The 17,994-nt window shown below is 33.1% G+C and overlaps 1 protein-coding gene across 1 annotated transcript in view; it reads right to left on the bottom strand.

The window, feature by feature from the left end:
* AGPS (alkylglycerone phosphate synthase) overlaps positions 1-17,994 on the bottom strand; it is a 132,104-nt gene that overhangs the window by 41,884 nt on the left and 72,226 nt on the right. Inside the window, exons 11-13 of the mRNA XM_041773901.1 lie at positions 16,556-16,683; positions 5,467-5,518; positions 326-402 (exon numbers count right to left, since the gene is read on the bottom strand). Coding sequence (XP_041629835.1) covers positions 326-402; positions 5,467-5,518; positions 16,556-16,683 — 257 coding nt within the window. The remainder of the gene's footprint in view (positions 1-325; positions 403-5,466; positions 5,519-16,555; positions 16,684-17,994) is intronic.

The raw sequence follows: 17,994 nt of genomic DNA, 5'->3' as shown, positions 1-17,994 counted from the left end.
TAAAAATCCATACTCTTATTTCACTAGATATAGATATCTATTATTAAAAAAAATCAAACTGTAAAAAATCTTACATGCATGAAACTGTTTAATGCCATGTTATTTTTAGGAACTTCAAATCTGGAAAAAAATTAAAATTTCTGATATTAAATACATAACTGATTGACTTGATAAAGTATTTATTCCAACATGAAAAATAATAATTAAGAAATGTACACAGCACCATGAAAATACATCTTAGTAGGTACGTGTGAGAGAAGAGAAGGCAGGAAACAAAACTAGTATCATAAGCTTTAAAATTTTAGCATTTTACAAAAATTCTTACCTTTGTAATATAAAACTTCTTTAAGCCATCCAAAAATGATGTGAAAATAGAGGAAACCTGAGGTTTAAGGGCATGACCTAAGAAGAAAAAAGTTCATAATTTAAATTAATAGCAAATTCTGGTTTTTTTTTAAGATTTTATTTATTTATTTGAGAGAGAGAGAGAGCACAAGCAGGGGGAGCAGCAGGCAGAGGGACAGGGACAAGCAGGTTCCCCGCTGAGCAGGGAGCCCAACATGGGGCTCAATCCTAGGATCCTGGGATTATGACCTGAGCTGAAGGCAAAAGGCAGACGCTTAACCAACTGAGCCACCAGGCACCCCAAGTTTTCTTTTTTCAAAAGATTAAAAGGCTAGTTTAATTTAGTATCCTAAAAAAAGTGAATGTTTTTTGTCTCTAATTTTTAAAATCCTATGTTTTATATATAACATTGATATTAAGATCTACATCTTTTAACTTTATCTTCTTTCAAAAGTCACAACTTTTTGTTTACGAAACCTCTCGTTACTTTTTTAATTCAAATTACTATATGTAACTAATACTACATATATAGTTCAGGTTATCTTTCAATAGTATAGTTTATACATAGTAAAATCACTTCATTAATTTTTATTTCATTAAGAACACTCAATGGTGGCTGAGTTTACTTTTATTTTTTTTAATTATGCAGAAACTATTCAGAACTATAACCAAATACGCAGTCAATGCCAAGTTTAAGGTTGTTTCTTAATTAATTCTTAATTCTTCCAGAATTCTTGGCACAGAACTAGTAATTGCTTCCTTAATCACACCCAGAGAGTTAGAATTGCCAAAATAACATAAACGGTGTCTCAGAGTCTGTTAAATTAACATCTTTGCCTGCAGATTGAGTTTAATTGAGTGAAAGTCTTTTACTGTTTTCTCATTGTTTTCAGAGTAGCAACTTCTTAACTCCCATGACTGTTAGATTAAGAGTCATACATCTGGCTTTAGTACTATAAGCCCAATTCAGAAAAACGGGGCATACCATTTACATAGAATTTTTATAAAGAATTTTAAAGTCTCTAGTAAATCTGAAATTATCTCCAAATAAACATTTAATTTTTTTAAAACAGTTTCAAGATTTTGGGGTTTTGTTTTGTTTTTAAGATTTTATTTACTTATTCATGAGAGACAGAGAGAGAGAGAGAGAGAGGCAGAGGCACAGGCAGACAGAGAAGCAGGCTGCAGGGAGCCGGACATGGGACTTGATCCTGGGTCTCCAGGATCACGCCCTGGGCTGAAGGTGGCGCCAAACCGCTGAGCCACTTGGGCTGCTCCGGTTATGTTTTAAGGCATAGATCCCTTAAGATAGGTGCAAACAGCAAAAAAGTTTCTTTGGGAGGAATGGGGGAGATTTCTTGGGAGGAAAAGACTATAACTTGTAGTCTTTTTTTTCCATTCATCTTTTTTCTTTTAAGTTAGAATTGGAATCTGTGATACTTATTACATTTTTACCGATTACAATAGGAAACCGTGACAATGAAGACCAAGTAACAGAAGTCTTAATCAGAGGTTAAGAGTTAGATATCCATCCTATAACTGAACAAAAGAACTAAAATGAAGGACAGATTAGATAGAGACCAACCTAGCAATCTTTTTGAGTTCCTGGATCACATGTTTGGGAAACTTTTCTTTTACTGTACCCTATTAAAAATGCTTTTCCAGAATAAGCCATACCTTTAAAAATACATTTTTTAGCAAGTTTAAAGTTAGAAATAATATGCCATCAAAATATTCACTTCCTATCCCAAATGGAATTCATCCTACTTTAATAATTGGAAATAAACATAAATGTGTGAGTGGGTTACTTGAATTCTTGTAAGAAACTGAAATTATCTGTTCCTCATACAAGACTTCTGATTCACACATCTTTTACATAATGTATGAAAACTCCAAATGTCACTGCCCTGATGTGAAATAATCCTTAAGGATATATGTTCATTTCAACACATGGAAATTTATTTGCACAATTTCCATGAACACTAGTGGGACTCAGCCACATATATGCAAATACTGAGTTGACAGGATAGCTTTGAAGAATAATCATCATAAAAGTGATACTAACTTTTAAGTATGTCAAGCATTAGTATTAACTTAAAAGGATATTATCTTTTATTTATTCTTAAATTAATATTGCCTTTCAAATTAATTACATTCTAAATATATTCTGGCTACTGGGTTTTATTTTTTATAGTAAATAAAGGAACAAAGTTTTCAAATTTACTAGTTGAACAGTCTGATTAGTAAATTTTGTGTTGTTACAGTGTTAATTTAAACATTTTTAATTATTTAATAAATACCTACATTTCAAAGAAGTGATCTCAAACAGTGGAAAAAGTCTTGGGCCTTGGAGTCAGACAGATTTGGGTTCAACCCTGGCTCTACCACATATGATCTGTGAGCTTTGGCTGAAATATCTAGGCTTTGAGTCATTTATAAATTGGGAATATCACTTTCAGGAACAGTTGTGGGGAGTATTTGATAAACTATGCTACAGATATTGTGGTTGGCACTATACTATGTGCTACTCAAGATTTGTTCACCCTCTTTTTTTTTTTTTTTTTAATTTTTATTTATTTATGATAGTCACAGAGAGAGAGAGAGAGAGAGGCAGAGACACAGGCAGAGGGAGAAGCAGGCTCCATGCACCGGGAGCCCGACGTGGGATTCGATCCCGGGTCTCCAGGATCGCGCCCTGGGCGAAAGGCAGGCGCCAAACCGCTGCGCCACCCAGGGATCCCTTGTTCACCCTCTTTTGATTAAGTCAATCAACATCGGTGCCTATCCTATGGCAAGTGCAGGAGATATAAAAACGAATATGAAACATTCCCTAAATTTGACAAACTTGAGTTTTTCAGAGGAAATCTACAGATCATTTCAATATACTCAATGATCTATATCATTTCAATATACTTAAAACATATTTCAATATAATAAACTAAGGGTTATGTCAAAGATAGGAGTGAAACTAAAAATATTAACATCTAATAAGGCTTGTGCTTTGTTAACAATTAATATAGTACAAACACTGTCGATCAGCCCTACAGCTAGTAAGAAGTTCTGGATATCCCTTATTGTGCTAAGTGTTACCCTTTAGTTGCTTGATCATGGAGCCATGGCAGGATGTATAGATGGAAAGGTTTCAAGAGGTAGTGAGAAATCAAAAAGGTTATAAATAACCAAGAAGCAGAATCAGATCTGTCTTTTCAAAGAATCACTTTGGTGGCCATGTAAAGGATGGAGAGGAGATAGAGACAAGACTAGAGAGGGTACATCTGTCTTAGAGCATGTTCCTAGATATAGCAATGAGAATGTGGAACAGGGATGACAGATGGCCAGAAGGACCTTTTCTTTAAACCTTCATTTTAAATTGTTATAAAAACAAATTATAAATAAAGTCCAGTCAAATCATAATTTTACAAGTGTGTCTATATCTAACACAATTAACTATAATAATAGCATATAAATGGGTAACAGAACATTATTAAATAGATATGTGGCTCTCTTAAGACCTAGATCTCTAAATGGAGGCCACAACACACAGAAGGCTTGGTTTTCATTTGATTTAACTATTTCATTATTTATAGGACACACTTATCTTAAACTTTTATCAGTAGTATAGTTATTTTGAAAATAATTTATTTAAAGGAATAACCAGATAACCATGAACAAGACTTCCTTAATTCTATATAACTATAATAATCACTCTTTTCTAAATTAAAATCTAAACTACTTTTAAATAAAACAAACAGGGATCCCTGGGTGGCTCAGCGGTTTAGCGCCTGCCTTTGGCCTGGGGCGTGATCCTGGAGTCCCTGGATCAAGTCCCATATCGGGCTCCCTGCATGGAGCCTGCTTCTCCCTCTGCCTGTGTCTCTGCCTCTCTCTCTCTCTCTCTCTCTCTCTCTCTCATGAATAAATAAACTCTTTAAAAACAAACAAACAAACAAACAAACAAACAAAAGCCTGCCTATCTTAGCTTTAGTATTTACTACTGAGCAATCGTTCCATATTTTCCAGGACTGTTCTGAAGACTTGAATTCCATAAACTTGAATCCTAAACTCAATTTCAGCATATGGAAAAAATACAGAAGCAATAAAATTAGAATTAAAAAGATGATAAACTGTCAGAAGGTTGAATACTTTACAGCAAAATAGGGAGAAAAAGAAACATGGTTATCTGCTAGCAAATTCTCTACCTGAATATTCCAATGGTACCTCAAATACAACCCATTGTAAGGTCTCTACCCCCAGATCATCATCTCTCCTCTTCTAAACCAATACACCGAATCAGTCAAATCAGAAATCTGGGAGTTGCCCTCAACTCTCTTCATTACTGAACCTTCCACATCCAGTTGGCAAACAGCTTTGGGAAATCTCTGCCTTATTCTCTATCTCCATTTCTGCTGCCTTGATCTAGGCCCCTGAAATTTGCCTCTTGAAGCATTTCAACTCCTCTTCCACACCTTCACCATTCTACTCCATCCTGCATGATGCTAGCAGAATGGAGCTTTTCTCAGATATAAAGCTAATTTATTTTTTTCCCTCTACAAGAAATCCCTCTGCTGACAAGATAAAATCCAAATTGATCCTGCAAAGCCCTAGGCCACCCATCCCCAGCTATCTCTTGTAACAATTCTTACCCACCCTCTATTTGAGCCACAATGAACTATTTGAAGTACAAACATGCCATTAAGGTTTTACAATTCCATTTTTTTTGCTGATAAGTGAACAAATTTGGTAGGAGGGAAAAGGAAAACATCCTAGGCAAACTCTATACCCCTTTTAAGATTTAGCTTAAGCATGCATGATCCTCCTTTAAGAAGCCTTTCCTGACTCCCCATGTCAACATCCAGCAAAATCCAGCAGGCTCAACCACTCCTTCATTTGTACCCTAGGGTATCCAGTGCACTCTTCTTTCACAGTACCCACAACAATCCTGCACTCCTTCATTTATGTAATTGTCTGTCCTCATTAGACTGTAAGCTTCCTGAAGGACAGCAACTATGATATTCATCTTCCTACCTCTGTGCTTAGCACTCTTCCTGGCAGGCAACAGCTGTTTCATGAGCAGATTTTGTGGTTCATGAGCAGATTTTAAAATGACCACTCCTTACTCACCAAACTGAAACTGTTGGTTGTCCATGAGGCGGATAGATGCAGGAGCACATCTCTATTTTAAAAAGAAAAAAAATGTGATAAAATTTAATACCATAAAGAAGGTAGACAGGTAAAAATATTAATGTCATCTTTCTGTATTTGAGATCGAGAGCTTAGTTCCTAAGAATATATATATATATATATATACAGTAAAAAAAAAACAAAAACTTTTTATATAATCGTAAGATGACAAATAAAACAGCAACTTCTATAAAATATCTGGAGAAGAAATCTACATACATAATACCTACACACATATGTTGCCAGATCTTTAAATTATGTGCAATTTTGCTAGATCCTAACGCCTAGCAAAGATTAATGGAAATATCTAAAAGAAATACTAGGTCTTGAAGTGGACTATTTTAGAACAAAGCAGAAATTTCAGAGACTAAGATCAATGCCTAGAACATTATACCATTTGTGAATTACAATGTGTCCTCAGGTTCTTATACACTTTTAAAACAAACAAGATGATGGTGGATATATACTTTTATTTATTTATTTATTTGTTAAATATTTTATCTGTTTATTCATGAGAGACACAGAGAGAGTGAGGCAGAGACACAGGCAGAGGGAGAAGCGGGCTCCACACAGGGAGCCTGACGTGGGACTTGACCCCGGGACCCCAGGATCACACCCCAGGCAGAAGGCAGGCACTAAAACGTGGAGCCACCCAGGCGTTCCGGATATATACTTTTAAAATGAAGAAGATGGTGGTAGAATTTCTGTGAATAAAACCACTTTAAAAAAGACTATCTGTGAAGTCTTCATATATAACTCTAGGAACTGTTCTTTTTATCCCTTCTCATAATCCATTTTAAGTAGAAAATTCTGGACACTATCAGACCCACTTCTAGAATGTCCAGAATTCTAAAATCTTTCAAGGTTACTTGTATGAAAATAGCAACAAAACTATGAAGGATAACATTATGTATCTAAAACTGCACCAGTATTTTTTTTTAACTGCACCAGTATTGAATTTAATCTAGGCACCACAGTAAAAGCTGCAAGGAAAGAAAAATGAGAACAGATAGTCATATAAATTTTGCAATGATGAATACTACAATACAAACACTAGCAAGGTTTAAGTCAGCTACAATATTTAAGTGAGCTGCACCCTAAATACAATTTTATTTTCTATGTAAATTTTAACATGGTTAAACTTCCATCAAGAGATTGCTTTCAGATGACAAAATTTTGACTTTGACTGTCATAAACTTTTTAAACATTTATCTTTTGAATAGTAACATTTTTGTCTGAATAATAACATTTACCAATAAAATGTTTCAATACAACATTGAGATTTATGTAGATCATTCAAAAGAACAAAATTTAATATATAACTGTGCATAACATTTTTGCTATTATTCACTTTTAATTGGACAAATATTTAATTTTACAAAATCACTCAAAATACACATTTCACCCAACAAAATGACTAGATTCTTATTTTGAACACTATACAATTTATTTACTCATCTTCAATACTAAAGGTCAGATAATTCAATCTATATTTTAAAAAGTCACTATCAAATCTAAAGAGTCAGTACTAGCTAATTTTGTATACATAGCATAACAACAAACTATTGACTTACTTTTATAGAATCCTGTGATGTCTAACTTATCTTCACATGTATTATTTAATATAATAAACAACCCCAGCAGGGTGGCAGAACTAGTGTTACCCATTTTTCAGATGAGTACATAGGAACCAGAGAGGTTAAAAGACTTGTCTAAGGTCATATAACTGTTAAACAGATAAAACTAAAAGACAGAACTAGGATCAAGATATCCTGACTGCTAGATCAGCAATATTTCAAAACAACACAAAGCCTCCCAAAAAATCACTTAACACACATACATACACTATACCACACACACATAGCTTTAAAGGCATATTTGAAACAAAAATTACATGAAAACTCTCCATTCACTGTATAGTTACAATATAAAATAAAAAATACATAATCTGGGCAATTCCAAATCTTGGTATAAAGGTATTTTTGTAATTCGGGTATGCTTCTAAAAACTAAACCAGTTTCTGAAATACTAAAGAAAGACCAATTTCCTAAAATGTTCTTATCAAAACAGGCATATTAACTTGGTCTTTTAAATTTACTTTTATTCTTATTTCTTTTTTTACGTAGGCTCCCACGCCCAGCATGAAGCCCAACATAAGGCTTGAACTCATGAGTCTAAGATCAAGACCTGAGCTAAGGGGATCCCTGGGTGACTCAGCAGTTTAGCGCCAGCCTTCAGCCCAGGGAATGATCCTGGAGTCCCGGGATCGGAATTGAGTTCTGCATCAGGCTCCCTGCATGGAGCCTGCTTCTCCCTCTGCCTGTGTCTCTCCTCTCTCATGAATAAATAAATAAAATCTTAAAAAAAAAAAAAAAAAAAAAGACCTGAGCTAAGATCAAGAGTTGGACACTTAACCGACTGAACCAGCCAGGTGCTCCAGGTTTATCAACTTCCAATAAGACATATAAAACCTGATTAGATAAAGTTTCTTTTCTTAATACAATAAATAAAATATATAACACATATTTATATGTTTTGGGTTAAGCACACCAGTAATATATAAGAAAGAATTCAGAGCCCTTCTGTTATTATTAGAAAAACAAACTTTTTTCAAAGACTTTATTTTTAAGTAACATTAAGACACAACGTGGGGCTCAAACTCCCAACCCTGAGATTAAGAGTCACATACTCTACCGACTGAGCCAGCCAGGCACATCCCTCCCCTACAAAAAAAACAATTTTTAAATTCCTAACAACTTATAATTTCCATCTCTTTTTTTTTTAATTTTTTTAAATTTATTTATTATAGTCACAGAGAGAGAGAGAGAGGCAGAGACACAGGCAGAGGGAGAAGCAGGCTCCATGTACCGAGAGCCCGATGTGGGATTCGATCCCGGGTCGAGGATCGCGCCCTGGGCCAAAGGCAGGCGCCAAACCGCTGCGCCACCCAGGGATCCAATAATTTCCATCTCTTACTGCCACCTAGATTCTATTACTCCTATAACTATAGCAAGTGTTATTAATGAAAACAACCAGCATAGACACACATAGATCAGGAAATGGGGGGTGGGGCACATATTACGTTTAGTACAATAAATCTGTAGCAGGGGACACCTGGGTGGCTCAACAGTTGAGCATCTGCCTTTGGTTCAGGGCATGATTCTGGAGTCCTGGGTTTCAAGTCCCACATCAGGCTTCCTGCCTGGAGCCTGCTTCTCCCTTTGCCTGTGTCTCTGCTTCTCTCTCTGTGCCTCTTATGAATAAATAAATAAAATCTTTAAAAAATAAAATAAAATTTGTAGTGGAATTCAATCTATGAATTTCTAAATACAATAAATATGCAGGCCTTGATAAAATCTTGGTTTGAAAAGAGTATCCACAAAACACATCTTGGGTATAACTGAAATAATCTGATTGTAAAATGTATATCATTAAGAAAATTACTGCTGATTTTCTTAGACATGATACTAGTATTGTGGCTACGAAGAAAACACCTTTATTCCTACATGTATGTATAAATATTTAGAGGTTGAGTGCCATGATGTCTGCAAATTAATTTTAAATGGCCCAGAAAACATATACACAAAAATAAAACAGCAAAAAGTCAATTGTTGAATATATTAGACAGATATATAGGTGATTACTATCATTCTTTTAAAGTTTCTGTATGCGGGCAGCCCGGGAGGCTCAGCGGTTTGGCGCTGCCTTCGGCCCAGGGTATGATCCTGAAGACCTGGGATCGAGTCCCATGTCAGGCTCCCTGCATGGAGCCTGCTTCTCCCTCTGCCTTGTGTCTCTGCCTCTCTCTGTGTGTCTCTCATGAATGAATAAATAAAATCTTTTTTAAAAAAAAAATAAATAGATAAATAAAAAATAAAGTTTCTGCATGCTTAAAGCTTTAAAATTAAAAGATTGGAAAAATAAGTTAAGAAAGCTTCAGGGCACTTGGTACAAGTAACAACTGATATTCAATAATACCAAACATGATTTTAACTTGACAGCTGAGTCACATAACTAATGAATCATGTACTGCTCCTATTTATACTGAGGTAGAGTAGATGGCTACAGATATTTATTACAAAAGAAAAAAAAGCTAAAGAAAGTTTATTGTATCTATGTAATAAATACTAGTTTTCAATACTATTGTTTTAATTATCAAAATCAAAACAACAGCTTTATTAAGTCCATTTTAATAGTGTCATTTTTTTAAGTTGGTAAATGAGTTTTTAGTTATCATCACAAGTAAATTCCATAAGTAAATTCCCATTCTCTCTCTCATAAAGTGAACTCTCAAATTAAAAAACAGCATCTAGATTGCTTTATGATTCTCTGGCAATTGATAATTTGTAAATGATTCTGCATCATTCTAAAAATACAAATCAAGAAAAGTCTCTTAGTGTTTTATATGAAAACTTGCCACTACAACTAATTAAATTCCTATAATCAAAAAACCAAAATAATATTACTATTTTTAAAAAACAAACACTCCCTATGGTTAAGATCAGGTTGTTTCAACTGCTAAAACCTCATTTGAAAAACATAAAAATATTTCCTTTAAAAATCAGAGACATCAGGGATCCCTGGGTGGCGCAGCGGTTTGGCGCCTGCCTTTGGCCCAGGGTGCGATCCTGGAGACCCGGGATCGAATCCCACATCAGGCTCCCGGTTCATGGAGCCTGCTTCTCCCTCTGCCTGTGTCTCTGCCTCTCTCTCTCTCTCTGTGACTATCATAAATAAATAAAAATTAAAAAAAAAATCAGAGACATCACAAATTCTGAGAATTAGAGCTCTAAATTCATTTCCACATTATTCAATTATGCTGAGTATTCCACAGACGAGAAAAGGGTGACAGGGGTCCTTGAGTTAAAGTGACCCCTGGTGGTATGTGATCAGAACTAATCTGAGAGGGAATAGTTTTACCAAGTAATTTTATTGGTGGGTTAATAATACACATGCAGGGAATTTAAGGAACACTAAAAAAAAATTTGCTTACCCAAACTAGAGGTAATGAAATAATTTATTTACTTCCTACTATGATAAATCTATCTTTACTAGAATCTCTCATGTCATTAGACTTGTACCCAAGTATACTTTATAAATAGTCTGAAAAGAGGTGAGAAATTCATTATGGAAAATAAGGAAATATCATTTATCTGAGCAAAGAAGAAATAAATAGCCACACTGACCTCAGAGTACAAGATTTGCCAAGTCAAATTGCTGGCAATTTCTTCCCTTTACTGATGCTACAAATAGGAATTTACTTGAATATATAAACTGAAAAACAAAAGCCACCACTCTGATTCATCTTAATTACTGAGAATTCCCTATACTAACTTAAAAAGCAACAGATTTCTCAATCCAAAGATTTTCTCCAAAAGATAGTATCTATAAGAAACCCATCAAAAGATTTCTGCAAAATTTGTTTTTATGGAACTAAGTCATATCTCTTTCGTATCACAGGAAAATCAGAACTTGCAATGCAGACTGATACATTATTTGCGAAGGTATCTTAGTTTACTAGTTACTGGCAAATCAATATTAAAATATTTCAAATGTCAGCATTTCTACTATTCCAATTTCATAGAGATAAAATATAAAATATAAGCACTGAATGGTAGTCCTATATTTCTGGTACCTTGGTTAACATATGAATCCTCTTTGAATTGAAAAGGCTTTTTTATTCAAGAAGTAAATCAATCATTCTGTGTAGACTCTAGAACAGCCCAAATTCCTGAGCCTTGAGTTTAATTTGAAGATAGTCTAGCAATCTCATACTATATCAGAAGCCAAAGCTCCAATACCAAACTGCTTGTACCTAGTCATACAAAAATTTAAACACCTAAAATTTATCATGATATATACCATCTGAGGTGATTACTGTAAGAAACCATATCTATTTAACTTACACAATATCCAATGGATTTGTTGGATATAAAGTTAAGAGCACACTATCTCACATACAAATAAATACATACAAAAAATAAATTGATAAATAAGTTCAAAAAAAGGTATGTGAAGAGAATTCTGCTAACTGCAATTTCTAGACAGAAAAACTTAAAATGTAGACAAGTAACTGGTTCTTCCTCAGAGCTGATACCACAGATGAAATCAGACAGTATTTAAGGCCACTGGTATAACTGATTAGCCCTACTGGAAGCGACACACTTGCTTCCAGCTAGGAGTCTACATTATAGACAAGAGAATTCTCTCTTGGTTTTAAAGAATGAAACAATACATATTATAGAGTAGATATTTCCTTCCGTTTATATTAAGAGAAGAGCCAAAAGTTAATGCCAAACAGTCCCTGGTTCATCATTCTCATTTTTCATTTTATAAAGGTGTAATGACTTTTGCTGAGTAGCTCCTAGTTGAGACCATGTCTTGTAACTGTCCTCAAGTCTAATATACTCTGCTGGGTCCCAGAGTACAGAATCCAATTAATCAAACATTTGGCTAGGTTATTTTCTCTGCTTCAGAGGGAGAAAAGAGCACACACACACACTCACACACACGTGCACACACACTCATTTAAAATAATGATGCTATTTCCATATGAAACAAATTGTTTCCAAGAATTACCATTGAATACAAAGAAGTTTTAATTATTTGATAATATAAGTGCTAAACCCAACTTCTTTTAATTTATTTCAACCCGTCCAGGATATATCAAGCTTAAGACAGAACAATTCAGAACTGAGATATAACAGTCAAACAGGAACTTTGTTTTTCTTTCCAAATTAAGGTCTAACCTCTAAAGTAAAAAACTCTTGCTATCAATTTAAAATTGCTTAAAATAAAAGTGATAGTAGATATAATGGGCCACCCCTTGTCAAAAGGTAGGTAGAAAAAAGATGCCTGTTAATCTATAATTCTAAAACCCTCATTTTAATACTGAGACAGTTTTCAGAGGAATGCACACTGCTCTGTACCACACTTACAGTGTTTTCTGTTAATGAAACAAATGGCCCTCCCTCAATACCATAGGGCAACTCGTAAATTTTACTGGGAAGCGGAAGGGGAGACCCCAGCCTTCAAAAATTTCTTTTGCGCTTATTTCAACACTTTTTCCTTAAAACTTTATAAAAATCTCACTGCCTTCTTTAAACGAACAATAAGAGAATAATAAAATACACCTGAAACTGCTATTCTGGTTAAAAAACACTATTTCCCCTCTCCTTAGAGGTTACTGCAGGAAATCTATTTTCTCAGAAAGTCTTAAAAATCACTTACTTACCCATCTACTAAGTTGGAAATTATACTGGACTGCCATTTATAAGATAGAACCACATTAATCTTCCACTAAATCTTCCTTTCTAGCCTCTCACCAGGCTGTGAAGTATTGAAAGAGGACAATCCTCACATGGACAAAGATTAGATGATAGACCTTAGTAGGAATCCTTCTGCTGTCAGTATAAAGTTGCTTAATTTATTTCCTTCAGTAGGAATAGTGATGAAAATATACAAAGAGCCCACTTTGCTACTTGTAAACAAGCATGTAAACAAGACTTGTAAACAAGCATCCAAAATACAGTTTCCCATTTCAAAGGCAACCTGATTCTGAAAATATCACAAAAATGGAAGTGCTCTGAAATGACAGTGAGAAATTACAAGCAGCCAACTCATTATTCAATCAAGAATTTGGCACAATCATAAACCACGTACCATCTATTTTAATGGATCTTAATTCTCCTGCTATCAGCTGAAATTCCAAATTGCAAATTGAACAACTAGTGCCAAAATCTGATCATTTTCTCAATTTCTCTGCCTGAGAATACTGTTGCACAGCAGGGCAGCACACACAGTTCTATTCTTGACCTATGAGTTTTGTACACTCTGTAAACTAATATGTAAATGTCCCTAAACCATAATACAAGCGTTTATCCATTTCCAGGGAAGGTAAGCGTTAATGCTTATGTATCTGTGCCGAAGTAACATATGCATGTTCCCCAAAGAGAATATTTCCAAATTCAGTACCTAATTGTTTCATTCATACAAGCAATACATGAGAATAAAATATTATCTATCTAGGATTTTTAATCAGTTTCAAGCAAGGCAAGCTTCCTAGTTGCATGGTATGTATATCTTTTAAAATTGTCTATTATTTAATAACCAAGTTATTAAAACTACAGATTAGAAAGGAGCTTTCTTTTGATGTCTTTAACCACAGGGTGATACTTTCTATCAACCATTACCTATGTTTATGCCAAACCATATACCCAATACAGTTCTGTATCAATTTAGATTATGGTCACTGGTGAATATCCAAAGAATTTTTTAAAACGAATAAAGGGGCAATTTTTACTGACTTATGCAAAGATGAAGGAAAATTTCACCCCCTGCTTTTCATTAGCACAAGTAATTCTTCTCTGTTATTTTCTACCAGGGGCATATTAAATTGTACCCAAAACCACATCAGATTATAGAAACTATGTTTAAATCCAACATTTCAATAAAATTATAAATTTAGGATTTTAATACATTTGTACATCATTTGTCATTAATTAAACCTAAGATATATTTACATATTTGCAATATGGAAAAGCAGGAAAGCACAAAATATGTCTACCTCTACTTCAAAGATCATGTTATAACAACACTTTTTAGCAAGTCTAATGAAATCTCTGTTCTACAGAGTGGAGATCTTGTGAAGGGGCAGATTTGGCCAACATAGGTTGAATGCAACCTCAATGAGATCTTTCGTTGGAAATACATATAAGTCAGATAGTTTTATAAATTCCGTAATTATTTTTTTTAAAAAAATCTAATTTGGCATTCCTGCTTATTTTGCCATAAAAAACCAAGACAACAATGGTCAATTAAAAAGATGTCACTCAAAACTTGAACAAGAGAGATAATGTGAACTTATTTTTTATTATAAAGCTTTCTTGGGAGGCAAATAATCAAGCTTGAAAATTTTGAAAGAAAGCAAATAAAAGTAACACAAAGAATAAATTATAATACAAAGTGAAAAGACACCAAAAAAAAAATAAGATTGAAATTAATATGAAAATATAACTATGGAAAATGGTTTGTTCTGATTTTTAATTGGTGAACTTAAGTTATTTTCTAAACAAAACAAAATAAAAACAAAGAACATAAAAATCTAGCTTTCTATTCTTCTGGGTTTTAACTAATTCACAGGCAAAACCATAACGCTTTGCAAGTAGTTCCTTTATTCTTTAACAACTGAGCTACCTTAAATTTGAAATTATTTTCCTTTGCCTCTAAGTGTGGAAAGTTTTAGTAACAAGTATCAAAACACACTTGAACTTCACTGCTCAGTGCTTAGCTACTATGTTAGAATAACAAATATTTACTCCTAAAGCTTATCTCCACTCTTCCTTTATTCAATAATCCTTTTAAATATTATAAATATTTAATATTACATTAATTATATATAATATACTAATATTTAGTAATATATGTTTATGTATTTACTATTAAAAATTTTAAATATTACACCATCTCATTTTAGCAAATATAGCAGAATACTAACTATATATTCTAGCTCCTTAACCATAACATAATATTCCCAAATTCTAGGAATTAGGAGCTCTTCTTGTAAAAATTTCAACTATTAACATTTGCTTTTGCTTTAACACCACCAAAGTAACCTATCACAAGTTCAAGAATGTTCAGTCCAGAACTATACTTCTTTATTTAAACTCTTCCCTAACCCAGCAGTAAGACAGTCAAGATTAAGGGGCCTATGGCTAAAAGTACTGACAAAGGAAGCAATCCAACTGATAAGTAACGGAAGCTACCTGGAAATTACAAAAATCGTCTTTGTCAACACGGAGATTAGGTGACCATATAGCTGAACTTCCTCCAGATGGAAGACTGACAGAAAAAAAATGAATGTCTCAGAAGCAAAACTAAGTGTATGAAATCAAGAACACTGGAAATGGTAAATATGTGAGTAAATGTAAAATATTTCTGCTTATTTTAAGTTTCTTTAAGACATTTATAGTGGTTGTCTTGGGATGGTGGGAAGATAAGACTCTTGACCACTTTCCATTTCAATACCTTAAAAAGTCCACAATGAATATGGAGTATTTGATGGATACCATTCCTTTGCCTCATCAGATCCTCCCTTCACTCTGCTCATGATACCTGGATGCTGACCTATATGGGTCACATCAGAAAGTTCCCTTGCCCTCAAGATTCTAGTTGCATATAGCTGATGGAAAGTACAAAAGAACTCTAGGAGTTTGGAGAATGCAAGAAGAAATAGGCTAGAGTGTATTCCCTTAATATCCTTCCTGCTGGGAAATGTTGAAATAAAAAATTTTTAAAAAACAAATGTAGTTCAAACAATGAACCAAATGCCTAAAGAAATGGAAGAATTTCTACACTGATAAAGAGAACATAGAAATAAAATTATGTGGCATTATCTGGTCTTTTAAAAATTCTTGATAATATATCTTTTTTTTTAAGAAGGGAAGAGAAAATGGGAATTCCTCTTAACTTAGAGATAAATATATTATGTTATATTATGCTGTATTATGTTATTTAATTTAAGCTATAGCTTAGGTAATATTATAAAACAAAGTAGGGCCTGGTAGTAGCACATTCTAAGAATTGATAGAGTCTGATTACCTACACTTAACTTCTATATTTTTTGGATCCCTGACATTCAGCCATTTATTTTAATTTCAATAAATGTCTTAGTTTAAGGAAAATTATATATTACTTCAAATTAATCACAAAATATCTTACCTAAAAATAATTTTAAAAACATAACATTCATTAAAGGCGGAGTCAAGTCATTCAAAGCCATCAACCCAAGTACATATCTTACCTTGGCTTAAAATCACACAGCACTCTTTAAACCAAGAAATAACAAAATAGCAACTGCACTTACAGGGATGATTTTACATTACCTTTTCATATAGAACTGGTTAAAAACCACATATATAACACAACTAAATATGAAGATTATATGTGACATATCAAAATAAATTACGCAGTAGAATTTTAAAAATATAAATATAGATGGGTGGGGTTTTGTTTTGATTTTTTTTTTTACCTGTTTTGCAATTTCTCTTAAACAGGCTACTCCTTGTTCAAAATTAGGGAAAGCTACTGAGCCATACTTTTGGTATTCAGGGATTGGTCTGATTTTTATTGTAGCTTCTGTTATCACACCAAGAGTTCCTGAAAAAGAAGGGGGAATAATCCAATATATCACATGCCAATTTTCTAAATCATATTTAAATCTATTTTATCTATTTATTCTATTAATTTATTCTATTCATATTTAAATCTATTTAATCTATTCTATGCGGGGAATAATGGCTACTCAAGTCTTTTTAGAAAAACAACTAAACAAATTTTGTACTTTCTAAAAAGTTTTTGGAATACATTATTCTTATGTTATGTATAAATACTTTAAAACATTTTTAAGGTAACCTTCCTCCAAGAAGGTTACTTTTAAATCATTTTAAAAGTATTATAACATATTAAACGAAAAAAATGTGAAAAACGACAAGTTTGTATATCTCATACATTCAGACAAAAGTATATTCTGGTATTTGTGCCTACTTTTACCGTGAGAAAAACGTGGTGGGGCAAAAAGAAACTTCTATGAGAATTTAAAATGACAGAAAAAAAATAGAGGGACTGTTATTACCTTGCCTCTTTCCTAAGAATTCATAAAATGACAATGGCAATACTGAGATGCCCTTGTAAGACACAAAACCCTCTAGATGTTAGAGACAAAATAGTTACCATAAATATCTAGTACAAGAGAACCACCAATGAAACAAATGCTCTTTCCTTTATTATGCAGAGGAGGGACAAATCAAAGAGTTGAAAAAAGCAAGTTATATAAACTATATTCTATGAGATCTAAATAACTATGCTAAAATATTTGAAGAGACATGGTTAAAAATGATTATATTCATGAAGCCAAGCTTTTCAAATCAGTGATTTCTGAAGTACAAATGGTAGAAATTATTAATACTATTGGTAAATTTTCTGAGAATCATGAAAAAAATAAAGGAAATCTTTGAATTGCAGAACTTAATACTAGAACACTATTAGAAATAAATAAAAAGTATCACAAAAATCAATGTTTCCAGTATATAATAATACACCCAAAATGTCAATATAAAATATAAGACTGAAAACTAAGAAGTCACAAAAAGTAAATCATATTAGATCACAATATATTCATCACATATACAAATTATTGTCTACTGAGATATCAAATATGACCCTATTATAATTTGTAAAATCACAAAAACTCTTTAAGTCTGGCTTGATTACTATTTAAATAAAAAGTAAATATATCTTGTGAATTTTAAAAGGAAACAAAAAGGATTAAGCTTTATCTTTAATTTTAGTATCTTTACTGAGATATAATTCATAAACCATAAAATTCATCCATCTAAAGTGTAAAACTCAATAGTTTTTAGTATATCCACATATATATGCAATTATCATTTAAAAATCTAAGATTAGAGG

Source organism: Vulpes lagopus, chromosome 11, assembly GCF_018345385.1.
Source record: "Vulpes lagopus strain Blue_001 chromosome 11, ASM1834538v1, whole genome shotgun sequence".
NCBI classification, from domain to species: Eukaryota; Metazoa; Chordata; class Mammalia; order Carnivora; family Canidae; genus Vulpes; species Vulpes lagopus.
Note: the sequence above shows the minus strand (reverse complement) of the source record. Positions and strands in the feature narration are given on the sequence as shown.